This window comes from Epinephelus fuscoguttatus, linkage group LG24 (assembly GCF_011397635.1).
Source record: "Epinephelus fuscoguttatus linkage group LG24, E.fuscoguttatus.final_Chr_v1".
In the NCBI taxonomy this organism is placed as follows: Eukaryota; Metazoa; Chordata; class Actinopteri; order Perciformes; family Serranidae; genus Epinephelus; species Epinephelus fuscoguttatus.
The window spans coordinates 19,525,634-19,543,910 of record NC_064775.1 but is presented as its reverse complement, the minus strand read 5'-3'; the positions used below and the strand labels follow the sequence as shown (position 1 = coordinate 19,543,910).

The window sequence follows — 18,277 nt, the reverse complement described above, 5'->3', positions numbered from 1 at the left end:
CTACAGTGCTGAAAAGAAACCTTGGGTTGTTCTTATTCTCTTCTATTAATGCTGAGTAATAGTTTGCTCTGGCATTGTGGAGGCCCCTCTTATAAGTTTTGAGACTGTCTGTCCAGATTAAACGAGATTCTTCCAGTTTGGTTAATCGCCAATTCCTTTCAAACTTTCGCGATATTTGTTTTAACTTACGGGTTTGACAGTTATACTAAGGAGCGAATTTTCTTTGCTTTTTTAACTTCTTTTTAAGAGGAGCTACAGAGTCAAGTGTTGTTCGCAGTGAGCCTACGGCGCTATCGACAAAATGATCAAAGTCGGTACGGGAAACCTCTGTTATTGAGGGACTTGGTATTGAATTTAATGACGGAGTAATCTTTTCCTTAAATTTTGCGACAGCACTATCTGATAAACATCTAGTATAGTAACTGTTGCTGAGTGGCGTGTGATCGAGTAAAAAGAAATCAAAAGTAATCAGATAATGATCCGATAGCGAGGGATTCTGTGGAAAGACTTTTAGGTTATCAATTTCAATTCCATACGTCAGAACTAGATCGAGGGTATGGTTAAAACAGTGAGTGGGTTCATGTACACCCTGACTGAAGCCAATGGAGTCTAATAATGAGATAAACGCGGTAGCCAGGGATTCATTATCAACGTCGACATGAATGTTAAAATCGCCTACAATAATAACTTTATCTGATTTAAGAACTAAACTGGATAAAAACTCTGAGAATTCAGATACAAATTCAGAATACGGGCCAGGAGCACGGTACACTATGACAAATAAAAGTGGCTGCGAAGCAAGCAAGCCATATTAACTTTAATCCCTCAGCGAAGCGCTCATTTTATCTGACCTCCACTTTCTACCATCTTCGAAAGCGCCGTTGCTCTATGAACATGACAAATAGCTTATTGATCAGCAGATGTTGTCGCTAATGTCCTTTCGGTTGGGCTGCAGCTGCAGCCGCCTGCTCCACACAACCTGTCCTAAACCCAGTGGATCTCCAGCTGAGTCCCCTGCCTCCCCTTCCACACCTCCCAGTCCCTCTAAGCAGGGCCCCCTGCCTGCTGGCCACCCTCCTCATCCCTCCTTCTCCCCTCCCTGTCCTCCAAGGTGTGGAAGGGGTCACACACAAACGCCATCTGCTCCGGCAGGCTGAAAATGGCAGGTGAGGCCAGCTTCAGGGCCATGTGACCTGATACTGGCCACGCTCAACCCACTAAAAACAAGGTCAGAGAAAGGGGAAAAGTAAACACCAGCTCATCAAGAGTGGGAAAATGGGCGAAAGCTGAAAAAAAATCTAATCTACATTGTTTTAATCCACAAGGAAGATTACACAGTCACGGTGCCTTGACGCAGCAGCTTGTCAGAAAGAGGTCATGCAAACTCATTCCCCACCCGTCACGCTTTTTAACACTGCAGAACATCCATATGTCCCTCCCACGTGTCTGTCAATCAGCAGATGTCTTTAATAATCTCCATTTCCCGTCTAACTTACAACTTTGTGTCACCAGCATTTCACTGCCACCACTAATGAAGCTTTAAAAAGACATTTGATCATATTTAATGACTGCAAACAAACGCTGAATAACTGGAAACCCTGGGTCAGTGTCCTACTGTACGGTGCTTCTACTGTTGCCAAATTTGGATCTGCTCCATCTGATGTTGACACTGTGCCGCAGTGCTTTTGTTTCCGTCTGTCAAGGACGTGGTCACATTGAATAGAGGGAGCAGGAAAGCCCGGCCAGCATCCCACTGAGGTTTTGTGCTTCATCAAGCAATGATGCTGCGACTGAGCGCAAGGGACTGTGTGAGAGTGTTTGTGTGTGCACGGGGCTTCAGGATGTTGAGGATGAAGCAGATGTTTTTGGCATACAGTGAAAAACATGCTTTAATTTGTGTATTCATTAAAATCGATACCTTTCCATTTTTATATGCTCACCACCTGTGGGCTTGAGATAGAAGAATTGATGGAAGGGAAGGTATAAGGCTCAGAATATTGCTTTTTAATGGGACTTATCATGCTCATTCATGTTTGTATTCTGGGTTTCTTCTAGAACATTTTTTCATGCTTTAATGGTCAAAAACCACTTTATCTTCCTCATACTATCTGTGCTGGAACACCTGTATTCTCCCTCTGTCTGAAGTGCTCTGTTAAAGCGGCTGAGTCTTTAAGCCGCCCTCTCCGAAAAAGCCCAGTCTGCTCTGATTGATTAGCGCTTCGCACATTTTTTTGCCAAGTGTGTTTCCCCTGGTCCTGCCCTACTGTACTGCGATTGGCGAATACTTTTTACATGGAGGGTTCGCACTAGGCCTAGCACTAGCTAGGTGGAGCATGCTTGGGAACAAAAAAAAAAAAAAAACACCATTATTGCAGCCGTGGATTTTACTGTAACAGAGTATAGCGGTACTTGCTACTATAAAAAAAACAAAAGATCACCAATAAACCAAAATCTTAAAACCCACATGTTTCAGCAGGAATACAATCCAAAATCTGAGAGTTATGGAATTGGTGGCCAAGATTAAATGTTCCTCGGGGGGGGGGGGGGGGTATATATTTATATATATACATGCATGTATGTATATAAATATATATATATATATATATATACACACATATATATAAACCACAACAAAAAGGAAAATAAAGAAGACAGCCCCGCCTGTTCCTTTGACACAACTACAAGGGTATTTGATATACTTACATCCCTAAAACTCAAAAAAGTAGCCCAGTTTAAAAAGAAGTCATGATTGTCAAACCTGCGTACTTCACTAGTGTGAAACTACCCCATAATATGATACAATGAGAGACATAAATGTAGTGGGTCAGTGGGTCATGAAGTAAGGATGCAGAGAACTAGAGGAATGTGAGGGCCTCTCTTTCTCCTACTGACAGATTGATAGGCCCCATATTCCAGGGGGTGGAGGGAGACATCCGTAGCATCGTGAGATGCTGCTTAATAAGGGAGAAGAGGCGGGTTTTTTGAATTGTAGTCTATGTTTTAGCTGAACAAAAGCCTTTGTGAAGTCGTTTATCACTGTCGCCACTCTGAATTGACCAACACTGGAAAAGAAACGAGTACAAATCCTGCCTGGTGGTACGTTGTTTCTAAAAAATGTGTGCTTTAAAGGGCTTTTCAAAGCACTAGCTGAAATTGCGAGGGTGTCTTTATAATGGCTATTGCATCTTAACTGTGCAGAAGTCACACTTGTCACTGTATCCTGTGGAGGACAGAAGGAAGCATTGGTGCTTAATGGAAGCTGCCATTGTCTCCATATTCAGCACCTGCCCTCAGCCAACACAATTGCCAGAAAACATGTTGGCGTTGTATGTTGCAAACCAAAGACCCATACATTACATTTGCACCTTGGCAAATATGTGGCTGATACATTGATAATTAATGTTTAAACAATGCTTCTTCGGCACACAAAAACACTTGGTTATGGTTAGGAAAAGATCATGTTTTGGCTTAAAATACCCAGTTCTGGGGGCAAAATCCTAGAAACACAGCAACGTCTTGATAAAAAACAAATGATTCTGCCACTTTTCCAGCAGAAAATGCAACAACACCTACAGTAAATAGTAAACAACTGCTTTTTTGTGGCACTATCCTGGCAGGAAATGCAGCGATGTCTCTGTAAAAACCAACGGCTTTTTGCACCACTTTTCGAGAAGGGATCGCTGTGATGTCCATAAAAAAACAATCGCTTTTCATGCCACTATCCCGACTGGAAAGGCAGCGATGTCTGTAAAAAATAGCTGCTTTTTGTGCCACTTTTCCAGCAGAAAATGCAGCAACATCTCAGTAAGAAACAACTGCTTTTAATGGCACTATCCCAGCAGGAAACACAGTGTTGTCTGTAAAAAAACAGCTGTTTTTTGTGCCACTTTTCCAGCAGAAAATGCAGCAACGTCTCATAAGAAACAACTTCTTTGAAATTCAGCGATGTCTCTGTAAAAAATGACTGTTTTTTTGTGCCACTTTTTGTCCTAGTAAGAAACAGCTGCTTTTCACTGCACTATCACCACAGGAAATGCAGGAATGTCTCAGTAAAAAACAGCCAGTTTTCATACCACTACCATGACAGGAAACACAGGGATGTCTCTGTAAAAAACAACTGTTTTTCGTGCCACTTTTCCAGCAGAAAATGCAGCAATGTATCAGTAAAAAGCAGCCACAGGAAATGCAGTGACTTCTCAGTAAAAAAACAAATGCTTTTGGAGCCAGTATCATAGTGTAAAAACACTATGATACTGGCTCCAAAAGCATCATAGTGTAAAAACAGCGATGGATCGCTATAAAACACCCACGTTTGGTGACTAAAAAGGTGCTTGAAACATAGCAATGACTCACTAAAACACAACTGGTTTTGCTGTTTGTTGGTCTCCAACAGTGGTCTGCAGTTTGGCAGATTAAAAAGATGCACTTCATATGTCAGATCCTACTTCAAGTTTGAGCTAAGTTTAAACCAAACAGCATCTGCCTGGGTGGCAGTAAATCCAGCTTTATTGTGACAGTAAAATACTCTCAGATTTACAAAGCAGAGGCCCATAAACTCACACCTAAAACTGCACATCAAACTGTTGAATTAATGTCTGTAATATTAACAGAAAAGTAAAGGTAAGTATTGGTGATTGTGGGTACGACAGTCACTCTAATCAAATGGAGTCACTACAAGGTCATGGCTTTGAAACCACTTGCTCCTCTGGCCCAAACACAGATCAGTCCCAACACAGACATTGAGTGGCCATTAGGTCACTCACCAAAGATGACTCCCCTGTCTTATAAAGAGGGGTGGAGATGACATAGACGAGAGGGTCATTCCTTTACACATCACTTCCTTTATTAAGGGGCTGCCCTGGCCTAGTAAAGGGGTTGGTCAGTGGTCATCCATCCCCCCAGCCACCCACCCTGAGACCCCTAAACCCTTGTGTCCAAGCCCCTGCCCCTCTCTGCTCACTCAGGGGGAAAATTACTTTGAGCCAGGGGAATACAGCTCCATTGAGATGGAGAGAGGGCTGTACAAAAGAGGCTGAAGTTTAAAAAATTGTCTCTTTTTTTCTATGGGGGCAGTGCATCGCTGGAAGGGCTAGGACGATAGCAGCATGGAGGGGACAAGGTCATTAGATTGGCATCTCCATAAGCTCTTCATTCCCATTGTCTGGGCAAAATCTGCTCCAAAGGACCTCCATGAGAAATGCCCCCAGTCAACCCCACACTAAGACCAGAGTCTACCCTTTGTCTGCCACTTTTTTAGTGTGCTTCCAACACAAAAAGCATTTCTCAAGAACAGCGTACAAAGCTTGTCTCGAGCTCAAAACCAACCAACATTGTTCTGCTGCCTGTGGTCGGGAATGGATTGCAGGCAGCTGCTGATGTCCTCTCGGCAACTAAACATCTGCCGAGAAATCTTAAGAAGCTCTTACCTTCGGACATTTCGGCGCTCCTCCTCAAGCTGTTTGAGAAGTTCATCGATGCATTTGTTGGCATCCATGTATTCCTGTCAGGAAGAGATGAGAAAAGCCAAAAGTAAATAATGGCGTCATTGTGCAAATGATCATACAGAGTACAGGCCACCAGATGATGTGTTTGGCTCTTGTGCTGTTGTTTAAACTAAAAACTAAGCACAGATTAAAGCATTTTTGTATGCTTGCCACCACCAACATAGAGTACAGAAGCGGATTGAGAGAGACGCCTTTCTCTGTCTCTTGCGCAGTTTCCCTCAAAGGCAGACAAAACTCAGATCACACTGTAAAACTAAGCAATGCTGATCAAATTTAAACTAAGATTCTGCTACTTCATTGCCTATTTCTTGGCCAAATGTTTTAAACATATTTCAGTTCACTTAAAAAGGATACTTTGCTGATTCTCAACCAGCTTTGTATCATAACAATGTGGGTAAATGAACCGTGATAAATTTTCCACCATCTTGTCAGCACTCAGATGTCCCTGCTCAACTCCCAGCTCAAATCCGCCAGATAGCGCATTTCACGTCATCTGGTGGATTTGAACTGGCTTTTGGGCTGTTGCTCAAACTACAGATCATACTCTCATATGCCTGCCACCATGGACACAAAGAGTACAGAAGTGAATCAAGAGAGAGCTGCTGTGGATGATGCATTTCACATCACACAGCTGATTTTATGGCTGTTGCTAAAACTATAGATTGTCTGCACCACGGACACAAAGAGTAAAGAAGAGAGAGAGAGATGCCCCAGATGACGTGTTTAACATGATCCAGCGGATCTGAGGTGGCTTTATGGCTGTTGCTAAAGCTATAGATTGTACTTCCTACTTCGTACTTTCACATAACCCTGCGAACTTAAGCTGGCTTTAGGGCTTTTGCTAAAACTATACATTGTCTGCATTTTCATGTGCCCACCACCAGGGACACAAAGATTACAGAAACAGATCAAGAGAGGTCAGGTTCAGCACAGTGCCTTCTCATAGTTTTCTGCCTCTTGAGCAAAAGCAAATGCCATATCCCTTTTTCTGTTTTCTCTGGTCATGTAGCACCAGCTTTAAAAGTATTTGCATCTTTGTACTTCATAGATAGACCAGGTTGATGAAAAGACCATCTTTCCTGCAGTGAAATACTTCTTTAAGTGGAAACATGAGCAGATCCTACCAATCCTAAACATTATCAACAGAGCCTGATGCATGAGATGCTGCAAAATCATGAACGGACTGTGCATTTCTACCACTATGTTTCCACACGAGTGTGAAGAACAAGCAACACAGAACAGAAGAACTTTTGAAAAAAAGGTGTGATTAATCAGTTTAGTCTCTCTTTCTCTCTCTCTTCCCTCTGCGTGTAACTCCAGAAGCACCTCTGGGTAACTTCTAACGGCTGGCCCAGAAGCGAGCCCAGCTGTGCAATGTCAGCTGGGAATAGCCCACACTCACAAAACGTGTGCTACTGAGTTACAGCACGGACGAAATGAGCTAAGGCTGAGAGCAGAATGGAAAAAACAGATGTCAGGATTTCTTGGCTATGGCCTAATGATTTGCCTCTTAGTGCTCTGACTACATAAAGCAGGGGGAAGGGGGAAGTGCGACTGTATGAAATAGGCCACATAGGCATCATACTTCAACCATCTGGGTTTTCAAATATTTGAGGTCTACCTACAGTACATAACACGGCCGGTTGTGACTTGACGTTGTCAGATCAGTGCGGTCAGACTGAAGTTTCAGACTAATTAATTAGATGTTAGCTTGACAGCTCATGACACATCTCCTGGGTACACCGTTATCTCAGTGGGACAGATGCTCTCCATTGATTTCTAGACACTCTGGTCATGTGCTGGCAGGGTGTAATTGAAGAACGGGGATTCCCATGAAGAGGTCACTAGGCCAGGAATTTCACTCTAAGAGGAAAAAGTAGTATCTGTGAGCCATTTATTTATGTGCCCTCTGTTTAGCTCACATATTCTGTTGCCTGCCCCTGAGCATCTATTTTTCTTTGCTGCTGCTGTAATCTCACTTCTCTAATTAGTCGCTGGCAAAAATAAAGCCCATCTGTGAAACACAAACACATTCTTTTGAAAAATAACATTTGAAACCACAGGAAATCGAAAAACAAACACTGTGCCTGCAACAACTTTTTCAGAGGACCCCCCGTTGTTACACCATGAGAATGAAGCATGTGCACAAAAAGCAGTTAGGTCTATATGGAAATGTGACTTTTGGAACAACAACATCAAAACAGACATGTCAAAACAATGCACATTTCCGGGGAACTGCAGTGTGAATTTAAAATGCAGCCACAAACAACAACACAACAAACAACAGCCTCAGAGATCGCCTGAAATATGTTTATAACCCCCTTTACACCTCACATTAAAATGCATCTCAGATCCGGATTGTATCTTAGTATAATTTAACCACTGACTGTGTAAAATAAAGGACATAGCCAGTTTTACTGTGATGTCACCCACTGGTTTGTGGACTCCCGTTTTGAAGTCTCAACTTTGGAACCTTATGTTTTTTGGAGGCAGAAGTGACCATATTTGGATGAGAGGCAGAGTAAGTAGACTTAAAACCATGAAAACAAAATACTTACCTTTTATTGTTGCCAGGCAACTAATCCATCACGTCAGTCACTCCCGTTTTTTTGTCTTTGTTTTTTTTCCACAGTAATTATTATCTAGTTATCAAAATGGACAAGCAGATAGTACATGCTGTAGCGCTGGTTGAGGCAGTGCGCAAATAGTTTGTTGGGCACAGGGAAAGAGATTTGTGTGGGTACATGAGACCCTAAAAAAGAGAATGGATCACAGGGAGTACCACCAGTTGGTCCAGGAGCTCGGGCAGTTTGACAACCTGCTGGCTATTGTAAGGCTGTATAGCTCTTGGTATCCAGCCACTGCTACCACCAGTTTCTCCTCATTTGTTTACCAACTGTAAACTTGTTGTCGTGACCACCACAGAAGACCATGACAATGGGAAAAAAGATGATGAAAAAGAGATGACATACGGTGCACTGCGTTTCAGTTTTTTCAACTCGAGGAGTTCAGAGTTAGAGTGTATAAACACCAGGCGTCTAGAGCAAAGAAATGCAAGGTGGGCCACAACACAACACAAAAATTACAAAAGCTGCCTCCAGCTGCTAAAACACTTGTGTGATCGGAGCTTTAGTGGAGTACAACCAAACACTGAAGAAGACTTTTTTGGCAACTAAAATTTAACAACTCACTTTCATGAACTGAAAAAAAAAAAAAAAAAAAAAAAAAAAAAAACACTGAGATAGCAAAAGTTGGTCTGTAGAAACTGACTACTTCTTGGAGCCAGCCTCAAGTGGCCATTAGAGGAACTGCAGTTTTTGGCACCACAGCACTGGCTTCGTTTACAGCCCCAAAGGTTGCCACCTAAAATTACCCTGATTACATTTAAACCTGGTATTAATGTGCTTCCAGTGTCAGTCAGGACACTGGAAGCACTGACTGATCTGACTGAGATCCAATCACTCTGTCCACCTCAAACAATGGAACGTTACTATTCTCATTCATGTGTGTCCAAAAGAAGAAGAAGAAAAAAAGTGAAGCTTCACCATTGCATGAACTTTTGCTTGCTTTTAAAGCAGTAAACAAGCCATCTTCAACAACTGAAATTTTGAAGAGGAAGTCCGAGTAGAATGCTGTTTTATTATGCAGCTGCTTTCATTTCAACTGTGGTGGGTGCTACCACTGTCCAGAGGACAGTCTGGATGTAGGAACACAATCAAAACTGGTGGGAGAGGATAGTGATGGTGACCTTTACAGATGGAGACTGGGTGTCAAACCTAAATAAGCTTTCTTGCTGCTTTTCGGCTAGGAGCTTAGTTCTCTAACTGGGTAATGATGTAGATGTATATGGGGGCTAGGACAGGGATGTATAGGACACGTCCTACTCAATAGAATATGTGCATTTGTCCTTTTATTTCAATGGACTTCTAGAATGTGACTCACAGACGCAACAATGCCTTTAGTGAAAGCTGGTGTTGGCAACATGTAGCCTCAAAAGCAACAGTTGCTTTGCAATAATTTGCCACACAACGGAAAGAAGAAGAGACGCGGTTATGGACCGTTGAAGCAGGAAGTACCATATTTCCACCATAAATTGTTGCAGAAAAGTCATAAACTAGTTTATAAAAAATTCACCAGAGTGCAGGAAATGAAGTGTTTCAAGCTCAGAATTTTTTGAGGGGTACCCCAAACCTTCTGCTTACTATGTGTCCCCACAAATGTTGAAAAAATGCCTACACCCTTGCACCCAATTAGGTATTTTCACCCATGTAGTTGTTTGTGAATTGGAAACACATTTGCACTTGTGTTAGATGTGGTCACGATGCATCCCTGACCAATCTCTAAGGGTGCTTTGGCCGATCTGATCACAATCTATCCTCAATGCATTTTAGGTGCATTTACACCTGTACTGTCATGTGGTCAAGTAAGGGTGTATCTTCAAGCCTTTAACACAGCCCAAGAACTTTTAATATTTGCCTTAGAATTGATTCTGACCTCCCTATGACCCGTCTTTGGAGCCAGACCAGACTTTAAGTACCCTTGCTATCACTGCATGGGCTTTTTTTAACCTGTGGCCTTGAGAGTAAACTTACATTAGGCCAGATGTTCAGAAGCATGAGCTGCTTGTCTTAATACAGTAAGTGCAGTTGTTTTGTCTTCCCCCTCTTCTTGGGGTGCCGCTCCCCTGTTGCTGCTTCTTGAGCAATTATCACACTTAATCTCACATCTGAGACAGCCACTCGACTCAAAGACACCCATCACCACCAGCTTGCCCCTTGATGCCAGCAGAACATGGCAAAGGCCCAGGCATCCTGCCGAGTCGCCAGTCAAGGGCACTCTGGGTGACCATTAGGCAAATAGGGGCCAACGCCAAAGCACAACAACAGATCAATGCTTCACAGCGTGATGCCACATTTTCCAATTCCTGTCAAACTTTCCATTATTAAAAGAAAATGACAACAAAATAATCTTTTCATCATCTCTTCCATCATCATTAAATTTGACTTAACCAGTGTGACAAATCTTTTGTGTTTGGAAAGCAACCAAATGCAGTGTTGAACAACAGTGCCCCAGAGCCATCTGCTAGTCTCACAGTGCCACAGCACGCAGCCAGAATGCCGCTCACACCAAGCTGGAAGGCCATTAGTGCTCAGCTAAGTTCCCAAAGTTAAATTTGCTGTTGGCTCCAAGAGCAGCTAATCAATAGTGAACTAGAATTACCACTTTGCAGTCGTATGCCTCAGTTACAGTTTACATCCATGTCTGTCCTGACTCACATGTAGCCATGATAGTTGACAATCCTTCAAATGTTGCTGCAAAGAAGTTAAAAATTCTAAAACATGGATGCCCAACAGTCCCACTGTAAACACAGCCAGCACGGTAAGGAGGGGGTTTGTCAACTCACGTTGCGTGCGTCTGTGTATGAGCCTAAATGAATACTCCATTAAGTATCAGATGACATGGTTTTATCAATGTTATCATAACTTTTTGGTACACAGCAGCTACCGTTGCTGCAATACGCATCTGAAACAGTGAGGCGCTAGAGTGCGCTATCCGTTTGAATGCAATATACAATCTCAGCACTAGATGGGAGAAATTCCTACACAGTGCCCGTTTAAGATATCATGTCCATGAGAAGCAGAAAGACACAAGGTTACAATGACCTTGACCTTTGACAACCAAATTGTAATCACTTTATTGTTGAGTCCAAGTAGATGTTTGTGCCAAATTTGAAAAAAAGCCTTCAAGGTTTTTTGAGATACTGGATTCACAAGAATCAGATGGACTTGAGGTCACAGTGACCATGACCTTCGACCATGAAAATATAATCAGCTAATCCTTGAGTCCAAGTGGATGCTTGTGCCAAATTTGAGAAATTTCCTTAGGGCATTCTTAAGATATCATGTTAATGAGAATGAGACAGACGCAAGGTCACAATATGACCTTGACCTTTGACCACCAAATTTTAACTAGTTCATTATGAAGTCCAAGTGGATTTGTGCCAAATTTGAGGAAATTTCCTCAAAGTTTTATTTTGGGATATCACACTCATAAGAATTAGACGGACGCAAGGTTAGAGCAACTTTCACCTTTGACTGTCAAATTTGAATCAGTTCATCCTTCAGTCCAAATGGACATTTGTGCTTAATTAAAAGAAATTTTCTCAATGTCTTTTTTAAGAAATTGTATTAATTCAGAGGTCACAATGACCTTGACCTTTGACCACTAAATTGTAATCAGTTCATTGTTGCATCTAAGTTTGGCATTTATGCCAGATCTGAAAAAATTTCCTTAATGCATTCTGCAATCTTAGGATATCATGTTCATGAGAATGAGATGGACGCAAGGTTACAATGACATTATCCTTGGACCACCAAATTCTAAATAATTCATTGTTGAGTCCAAGTGGACGTTTGTGCCAAATTTGAAGGTGTTCTTAAGATAAAGCTTTCACAAGTTTGGAATGGACGTACACACAGACGGATGGACAATCTGAAAACATCATGCCTCCTCCCATAACTGTTGCCGCCGCGGAGGCGTTAAAACCACGACAAATGATCACACTCATGTTGCTCTTTTGAATTTGTCCTAACTTAGTGGGTGGATGGAACGAACAGTGGTGGTTGTGGCTCTGAAATGTGTTGTGCAGAATGTCTTCCAAATATCAGAGACTTGTGTTCAGCACTAACAGCAAGGCCTCATGCATTATTAATTACAGAACACAGTCACAACCTTCATTCTCACTCTGCCGTCTCATCAAGAAAAATGTGTGACTTTTTTCTCTCAGACTGTCTGGGGTAAAATGTCTGTCTCCGAAGGACCATTAGCAACACAATCCCATAATGATTACAGCTGCCTCACAAAGGGGAACCTTCTTCGTGAAAGCCCCATGTCAGGGGAAATATTTACAGGCCACATCAAACGTGAAGTAAAGCTGCCTAAGTCTGTGTTGTCATCGCACAGACCTCTCCTAATGACAGGGCACTGAAATAATCCTCGGTGCACATGAGGAATGCAGGGAACGCGGCATGCTTGTTGTCATGTGAAATGGCAGGGTATTTAAAGCAGAGATTTAAAGCATGACTCACGTATGTAATGCCGCATGTTATATCTTCAGCCAAGCATTATTTTTGACGGTTTTACAGCGCGAGTGAAAGCTGCAGTGTTCCCACGAGGCCCAGGTGCTCACGTGTAGACTGAAAAAAATACTGAATTTATTGACTGGAGACTGTATCGGGGGCATATTTCTCAGGATTGGTGCACTACAGCCAAACAATTCCTTACAGTAGTTAAAACGTCCTGAGAGCTGTAAGCTCATAAGGAGTGCATAATCACCTCCAAAGCAAACTAAATCATAACGAGGTTTTTAAAAATCCTATACACTTTACTAGATTGCAACAAAAGGACCTTCAGGATACTCTGAGGTGAATGAAGCTGAATTAGGTGGGTTTCTAATCGACATGTAATCTCTATATAAAAGAGTATCTTTTTTCTCTTTTTTCTATCTCCAGATAACCTGGGCCCTGTTGTCTCATGTTTTTGTGTCTAAGTCTCTAATGGGGACAACAATTTTTGACATTGGTCCAGTATTAAGCAAGACAGCCAGCTGCTGCAAAACCAAAAGTGCTTGTTTTTGCCACTGACAGGTTCAGATTAATATTGCAACTGTCTGACAACATTATGGAAAGGATCCCTACAGAGATAGACCTTTTTGTTAAAGAGTAAGATACTCTTTGTTAAACCAGAAACAGCCCCAAATTGCCATTGCCAAGCCCACCAGACTCCAATTTAATAAACTGTTCTATCATTGTAAAACACACTTCATTCAAAGTCAACAGAAACAAAATAAAATTCACAAAAAAAGTCTTGTTTTTTCTTTTCACTGTCTCAACAATTACCAACTCTGGTTTAGTTGAAATTAGTTGAAATAAACTCTTAAATAAACTCACAATCAGATGTGACAATATGCTGGCTCTATACACGTTAAAATTACAGCAGTCTGTTTTGCAGCTTGAGGCAAAGAGAACAAACCTCCCTGAGCCAGCATCAATGACAAACAGAAATGACATTGAATTCAGACACAACATGAAAAGGAGGAGCTGGGGTGGAGGCAGGTCGCAAAGCGGTTTGCAGAGGAAGCAGCAACAGTAGGCAGGCCAGAACAGTTTAAATAGGCGTCCTGAATGAGATTCGCCAATTGGTTGCGTAGAAAGGAATCTTGTTATCTATCAGCTGACTCTCTTCCATCATTCAGCTACTCCATCAGTTGTTTGGGCTGTTTGAGATCAGCTGATGCAGCTGGGATGTGAGCTGATGTAGCTGTGAGCCATTTTTTCAGGGTTTCAGATTTTCAATTACTCTAAATTTTTTTATCTTTATTTTATTTGTCCTGCACTTGACCAGCTCCCTAAAAAAATTCTCAGTTTCGTGGAGTAAATTTACATTTTGCCTCTGAAACAGCATAAAGACTTTTTTTATGTTAGGTTTAAGGAAAGGTTACCCATGGTGGCTATTTGGTTGAAGATGAAACGCAGTAATTCAATAAATACCAGCATCTGATACCATATAGATTTCTGCTGTTATGATGTGAGCAGGGGCTAAGCTAGGGTTAACCTGGCAGGTAATGTGTTTGCTGATGTTCCTGCGCTGTGACCGCAGCTTCTCCCTGATGTTTATCCGTCCATGTTTACTCATCTGTGTGAGAGCATTTGATAAGGAGGCACTCGGTAGCTGCTGAGGGAAGAGGCCTCCCTCCCTCCTTCCCTTCTTTCCTCCTTCCCTCCCTCCTGTGTGGCTTGAGTCCCACATCCAGACCCCTCCAACTGCTCATGTGCCTTTATGAAATTTTAAAATATGAGCGCCGTCCCCCACTGCTTTGGCACTGAGGCGCAAGGGAGGGAAAAAAAACACACACACACTTCTGTTAAAAGCCTCACAAACAGACAGACTGACACACAAACCAAACGCAATCTGGTTAAGCTTAATGGTCCAGATTTTTCAGTAATAAAACATCAGATGCATTATTCATCCATTTGAGGCTCGCTTGCACACTTTCACACATTCTTGAAGATTAACAGGGATGGATTCACATCCTAAAAAAGCGTCTGGTTCTCATATAGGCCTCTTTGGAGTCAACTGGAGAAAAACAAATAAACCTTAAGCTAGATAAAACTCTGACCTAGTTGCAGCTGAGGTCAGAGTGCGTTCCTTGAAGTCCTCGCCATGATGGGTTCCCTCCACCACCTTGATGTGTCTATAGATCAGAGGCCAGCATTGCAGATAAGACACCTTGCAGAAGCCTGCAGTGAGCTCAGGGGATAAGACCCTGCCAAAGACAAGGTCACAGCCTCTACCCAGACTATCTCCAACCTACCTCTGCTCACCACAAACACTCTGATGACATGCTAGTGTGGCCACAGAGACTATAAAACCAACTGAGCTGCAGATTTGATAGAAAGTGGAGCTCCCACGTGGGCTCCTGAGAGTCAAAGGTTATGCCAGTAGAATGTAAGATTTCTTTCTGGGTGTATTTTTATGGCACACTTGAGAATAAATTATGACAGTGACTTTTCAAGGCGATATCACATCTGATGCGGCTGTTAGTCTTGGCTTCCTGCCAAAGATACAACTGGGTTTGTAGCCAAACGCTCCTGCCATCCACTACTCCAAAGTTTATGTGTATGTTGTTAGCAAATTTAATCAGCATCAATGAAAATGTATTCCCGTATGCCAATATAATTAAAAATGACCCTATCGCAGTGCGGTAATGAACTAATCAGTATGAGTAATGGTCAGACCTGTCTCTGCTTGTAGCAGGTCCCTGCATATCAACCAGTTAAATTCATTAGTCTTATCAGCATGTTTTGAGGCTCTGTGCTGATGATCCTTCACTCGTGGGGTCGTTACTTACATCCCAAAGACCTGGTGTCATAGTATCAGGCCAGCCATCGAGCTCTCATATCCTCCGAGCCTGATAACTCAGCCGATAGCCCTGCTTTTTATCAGCGGAGGGGGCAGCCACTCGGGTTAATACGTGTGATTTTTCAATTGGGGAAAAGATACTGAGATCTGTGCGCTGTCAGCTTTGTGTCAGGGATGGAGGTAATCCTGGATGTTTTTATCATGCTGCAGACACACAAAGGAGAACAACTGTTTCCTGTATTGCAATAATTTGATGAATTGAAGGAAATTTGATTCAAGTTTACCTAACAGTAATCACAATAGCTGCCTCACTTGCTATTTAATACTATGCAGGATTTTAATTAAAACAAACAATGGGTCTCATTCATTACATGGTAGTAAATCTGTAAGTAGATTTGCACATAAAAATCTTGTGACTAAAAACCTACGCCAGATTCATGAACACTGCAGAAAACTTGTATTTGTACGCACAGGTGTATGTTCATGAATGCCAATCAATCGTAAATTGATAGTGCACTCCCGCCAGTCAGGCATTAGCGTACATCTCTGTCCTTGAACAGTCAGCGACCACCATATATATAGAGGTGAAAATTACTATGGATAGGTGCATCCCATTGTGAACATGGAGAGAACAAAGAAAATTTTGTATTAAGTTGAATTAAATAACTAATTCATGTTTCGAAGAACCCTAATCTGAAGTTTAAATCTAAATCATCTAAATCACTAAATGTGTTACATTGCTAATCTCATGTCATGTTTAACTTACATGTTTCATAGGCATTTGTGTATTGTGACAAGAGACAAGCAATATTTCTGTGCAATATCTTATTTACAAATCACTACGAGCAGTCAGAGGCAGGTGTAGATTTTGTTAGTACCCACAAAAAAGATCGGAGCTACTAAGATATTGATTTGAATTTCCTTCTGCGAACAGTTTACACACAAATTCCTTCTGCTCATGTTTCATGAATGAGACCCAATGTATAGACTTATACAGAAGAAATCCCTCTCAGTCTTCACTTATGACTCTGTGTGGCGGTGTATTCATCTGCAAAAACTCCCCTCTGCCTGTATTTTCTTATTTTCTTCTCATGATGCTGTGTTAAGGACGTTTCTGGGCAAACCGCTCAGGTGAGGTCGGGACCAGGTGCCAGACCACAAGCAGCATGCAGAGCTATGAAAATCAAGGACATAGTGCAGAAAAATAAAAATGTAGCAAGGCGACACGCCAAGTGGAGTCAATCCTAGTGTTGGCTTTTGCTTTTACTTTCACTGCTGAAACTGTGAGCAAACAGTAACCAGGAGCTCCTGCATAATACACCTTTAAAGCTACAGTCCTTACGTTTTCAGTTCTAGTTAATCTGGCAATACCACAGAGCCACTCATTAAAACTGATCAGCTGACCATGTCTTGTTTTGTAGATACTTGTTTTGTAATTGCAATGATAAATACATTGCCTCCTCTGCAGCTGCCTGACAATAAAAGCCATCTTTTGTTTCACCAGCCGAATGCTTTTAGTGTGAAGCAGCTGCAGTAGGAGGTCCACAGCATAAAGTCATCGAAGTAAACAATGAAGCTGATGTTGATGAGATAAAATTCCACACAGTCATGCTGATGAAGGCAAAAAAAATCCAGCAAGGAGAATGTCCGACTCTAACACAAACAATAAAAACTTAAGAGGTAATTGCACAACGATGCCATCCATAGACGGGGTGAGATTTCACAAAAATCTCAAGAATTATAGTTGCCTAACCCCAAACATTCCTTCACCGTAGTCTATTTGCAATAACCACAATCTTTCTGTACGGCTGTCGGGGCGAAGGAATTTCCCCTCTCAACAGCATGATATGTGGTATTACTGCCATTTGTGTCTGTTTTTGCAAATTAAATAATTTACCCTGATTGTAGTGCTTTATAAATAAGCTTTATCTTTTGGCTATTATTAGGTTTCTTGTTGCTTTTGGTTGTGTCTGGTTGCTATGATACAGAATATCCACGGATGTAAAAATGTCGGCACAAGGTAGAGTGCTTGCTCTGGAAAAAGGGAGCGCTGGAGCACATTGGAAGGGAAGACAGACCTGCCAGTTTATGTGGGTTCAGTATTAATTTCTATTCCATTGTTGTTGTTGTTGTTCAGTGATGTATGGTTAGTCTCTGTGGTATTTGTACCACCCCTCCTTCAATCCTGCGATCAGAGTAAAACGGCAAACATGATGCACTCAGAGCAGAATAGATGCTCAGCGCCTAGTCAAGCCGCTTGCACTTGTAGCATAGTGTAAATGCACGGTGCTCCCCTATAAGAAAGAAAATACATGAACATAGCAGGTGAAGCAGTTGCTTGCCACCCCCCATAGCTGGCTTGTCAATAGAGCAGTACTGCAATACTGTGGTTATTGTGACATATATGCATCATTTCCTGTAAATCACTTGTGCATGGGTGCAATTTAAATATAGTACGGGAATGGCAGACTGTGCCATAAACAATAAAAACTAATTGAGCATAGTGTTAGTTCGGGAAGGACACAATGTCCAGCTCAGCTCACATCCCAGCTACATCAGCTGATCTCAAACAGCTCAATCAACTGATGGAGCAGCTGATTGATGGAAGGGAGTCAGCTGATAGATCACATGATTCCTTTCTATGCAACCAATTGGCAAATCTCATTCATGGCGACCTATTTAAACGGCTCTGGCCTGTCCTTTTCATGCTGTGTCTGACTTATCAATGTAATTTCTGTTTGTCAGTGATGCTGGCTCTGTTCTGTTCCCAGGGGTCTTTGCTGCTGCTCTTCCTGCCTTAGGCCTTAGGCGCGTGGAAGGGCAGGGAGATTTGCTCTCTCTGCCTTAAGGCT

General features: G+C 42.1%; 1 protein-coding gene across 3 annotated transcripts in view; it reads right to left on the bottom strand.

Moving 5' to 3' along the window:
- Nucleotides 1–18,277, bottom strand: part of LOC125884955 (nck-associated protein 5-like) — a 241,421-nt gene that overhangs the window by 150,675 nt on the left and 72,469 nt on the right. For all 3 annotated transcript variants that reach the window (XM_049570270.1, XM_049570274.1, XM_049570271.1), the window contains one exon: nt 5,427–5,500. In XM_049570270.1, coding sequence (XP_049426227.1) covers nt 5,427–5,500 — 74 coding nt within the window. The remainder of the gene's footprint in view (nt 1–5,426; nt 5,501–18,277) is intronic.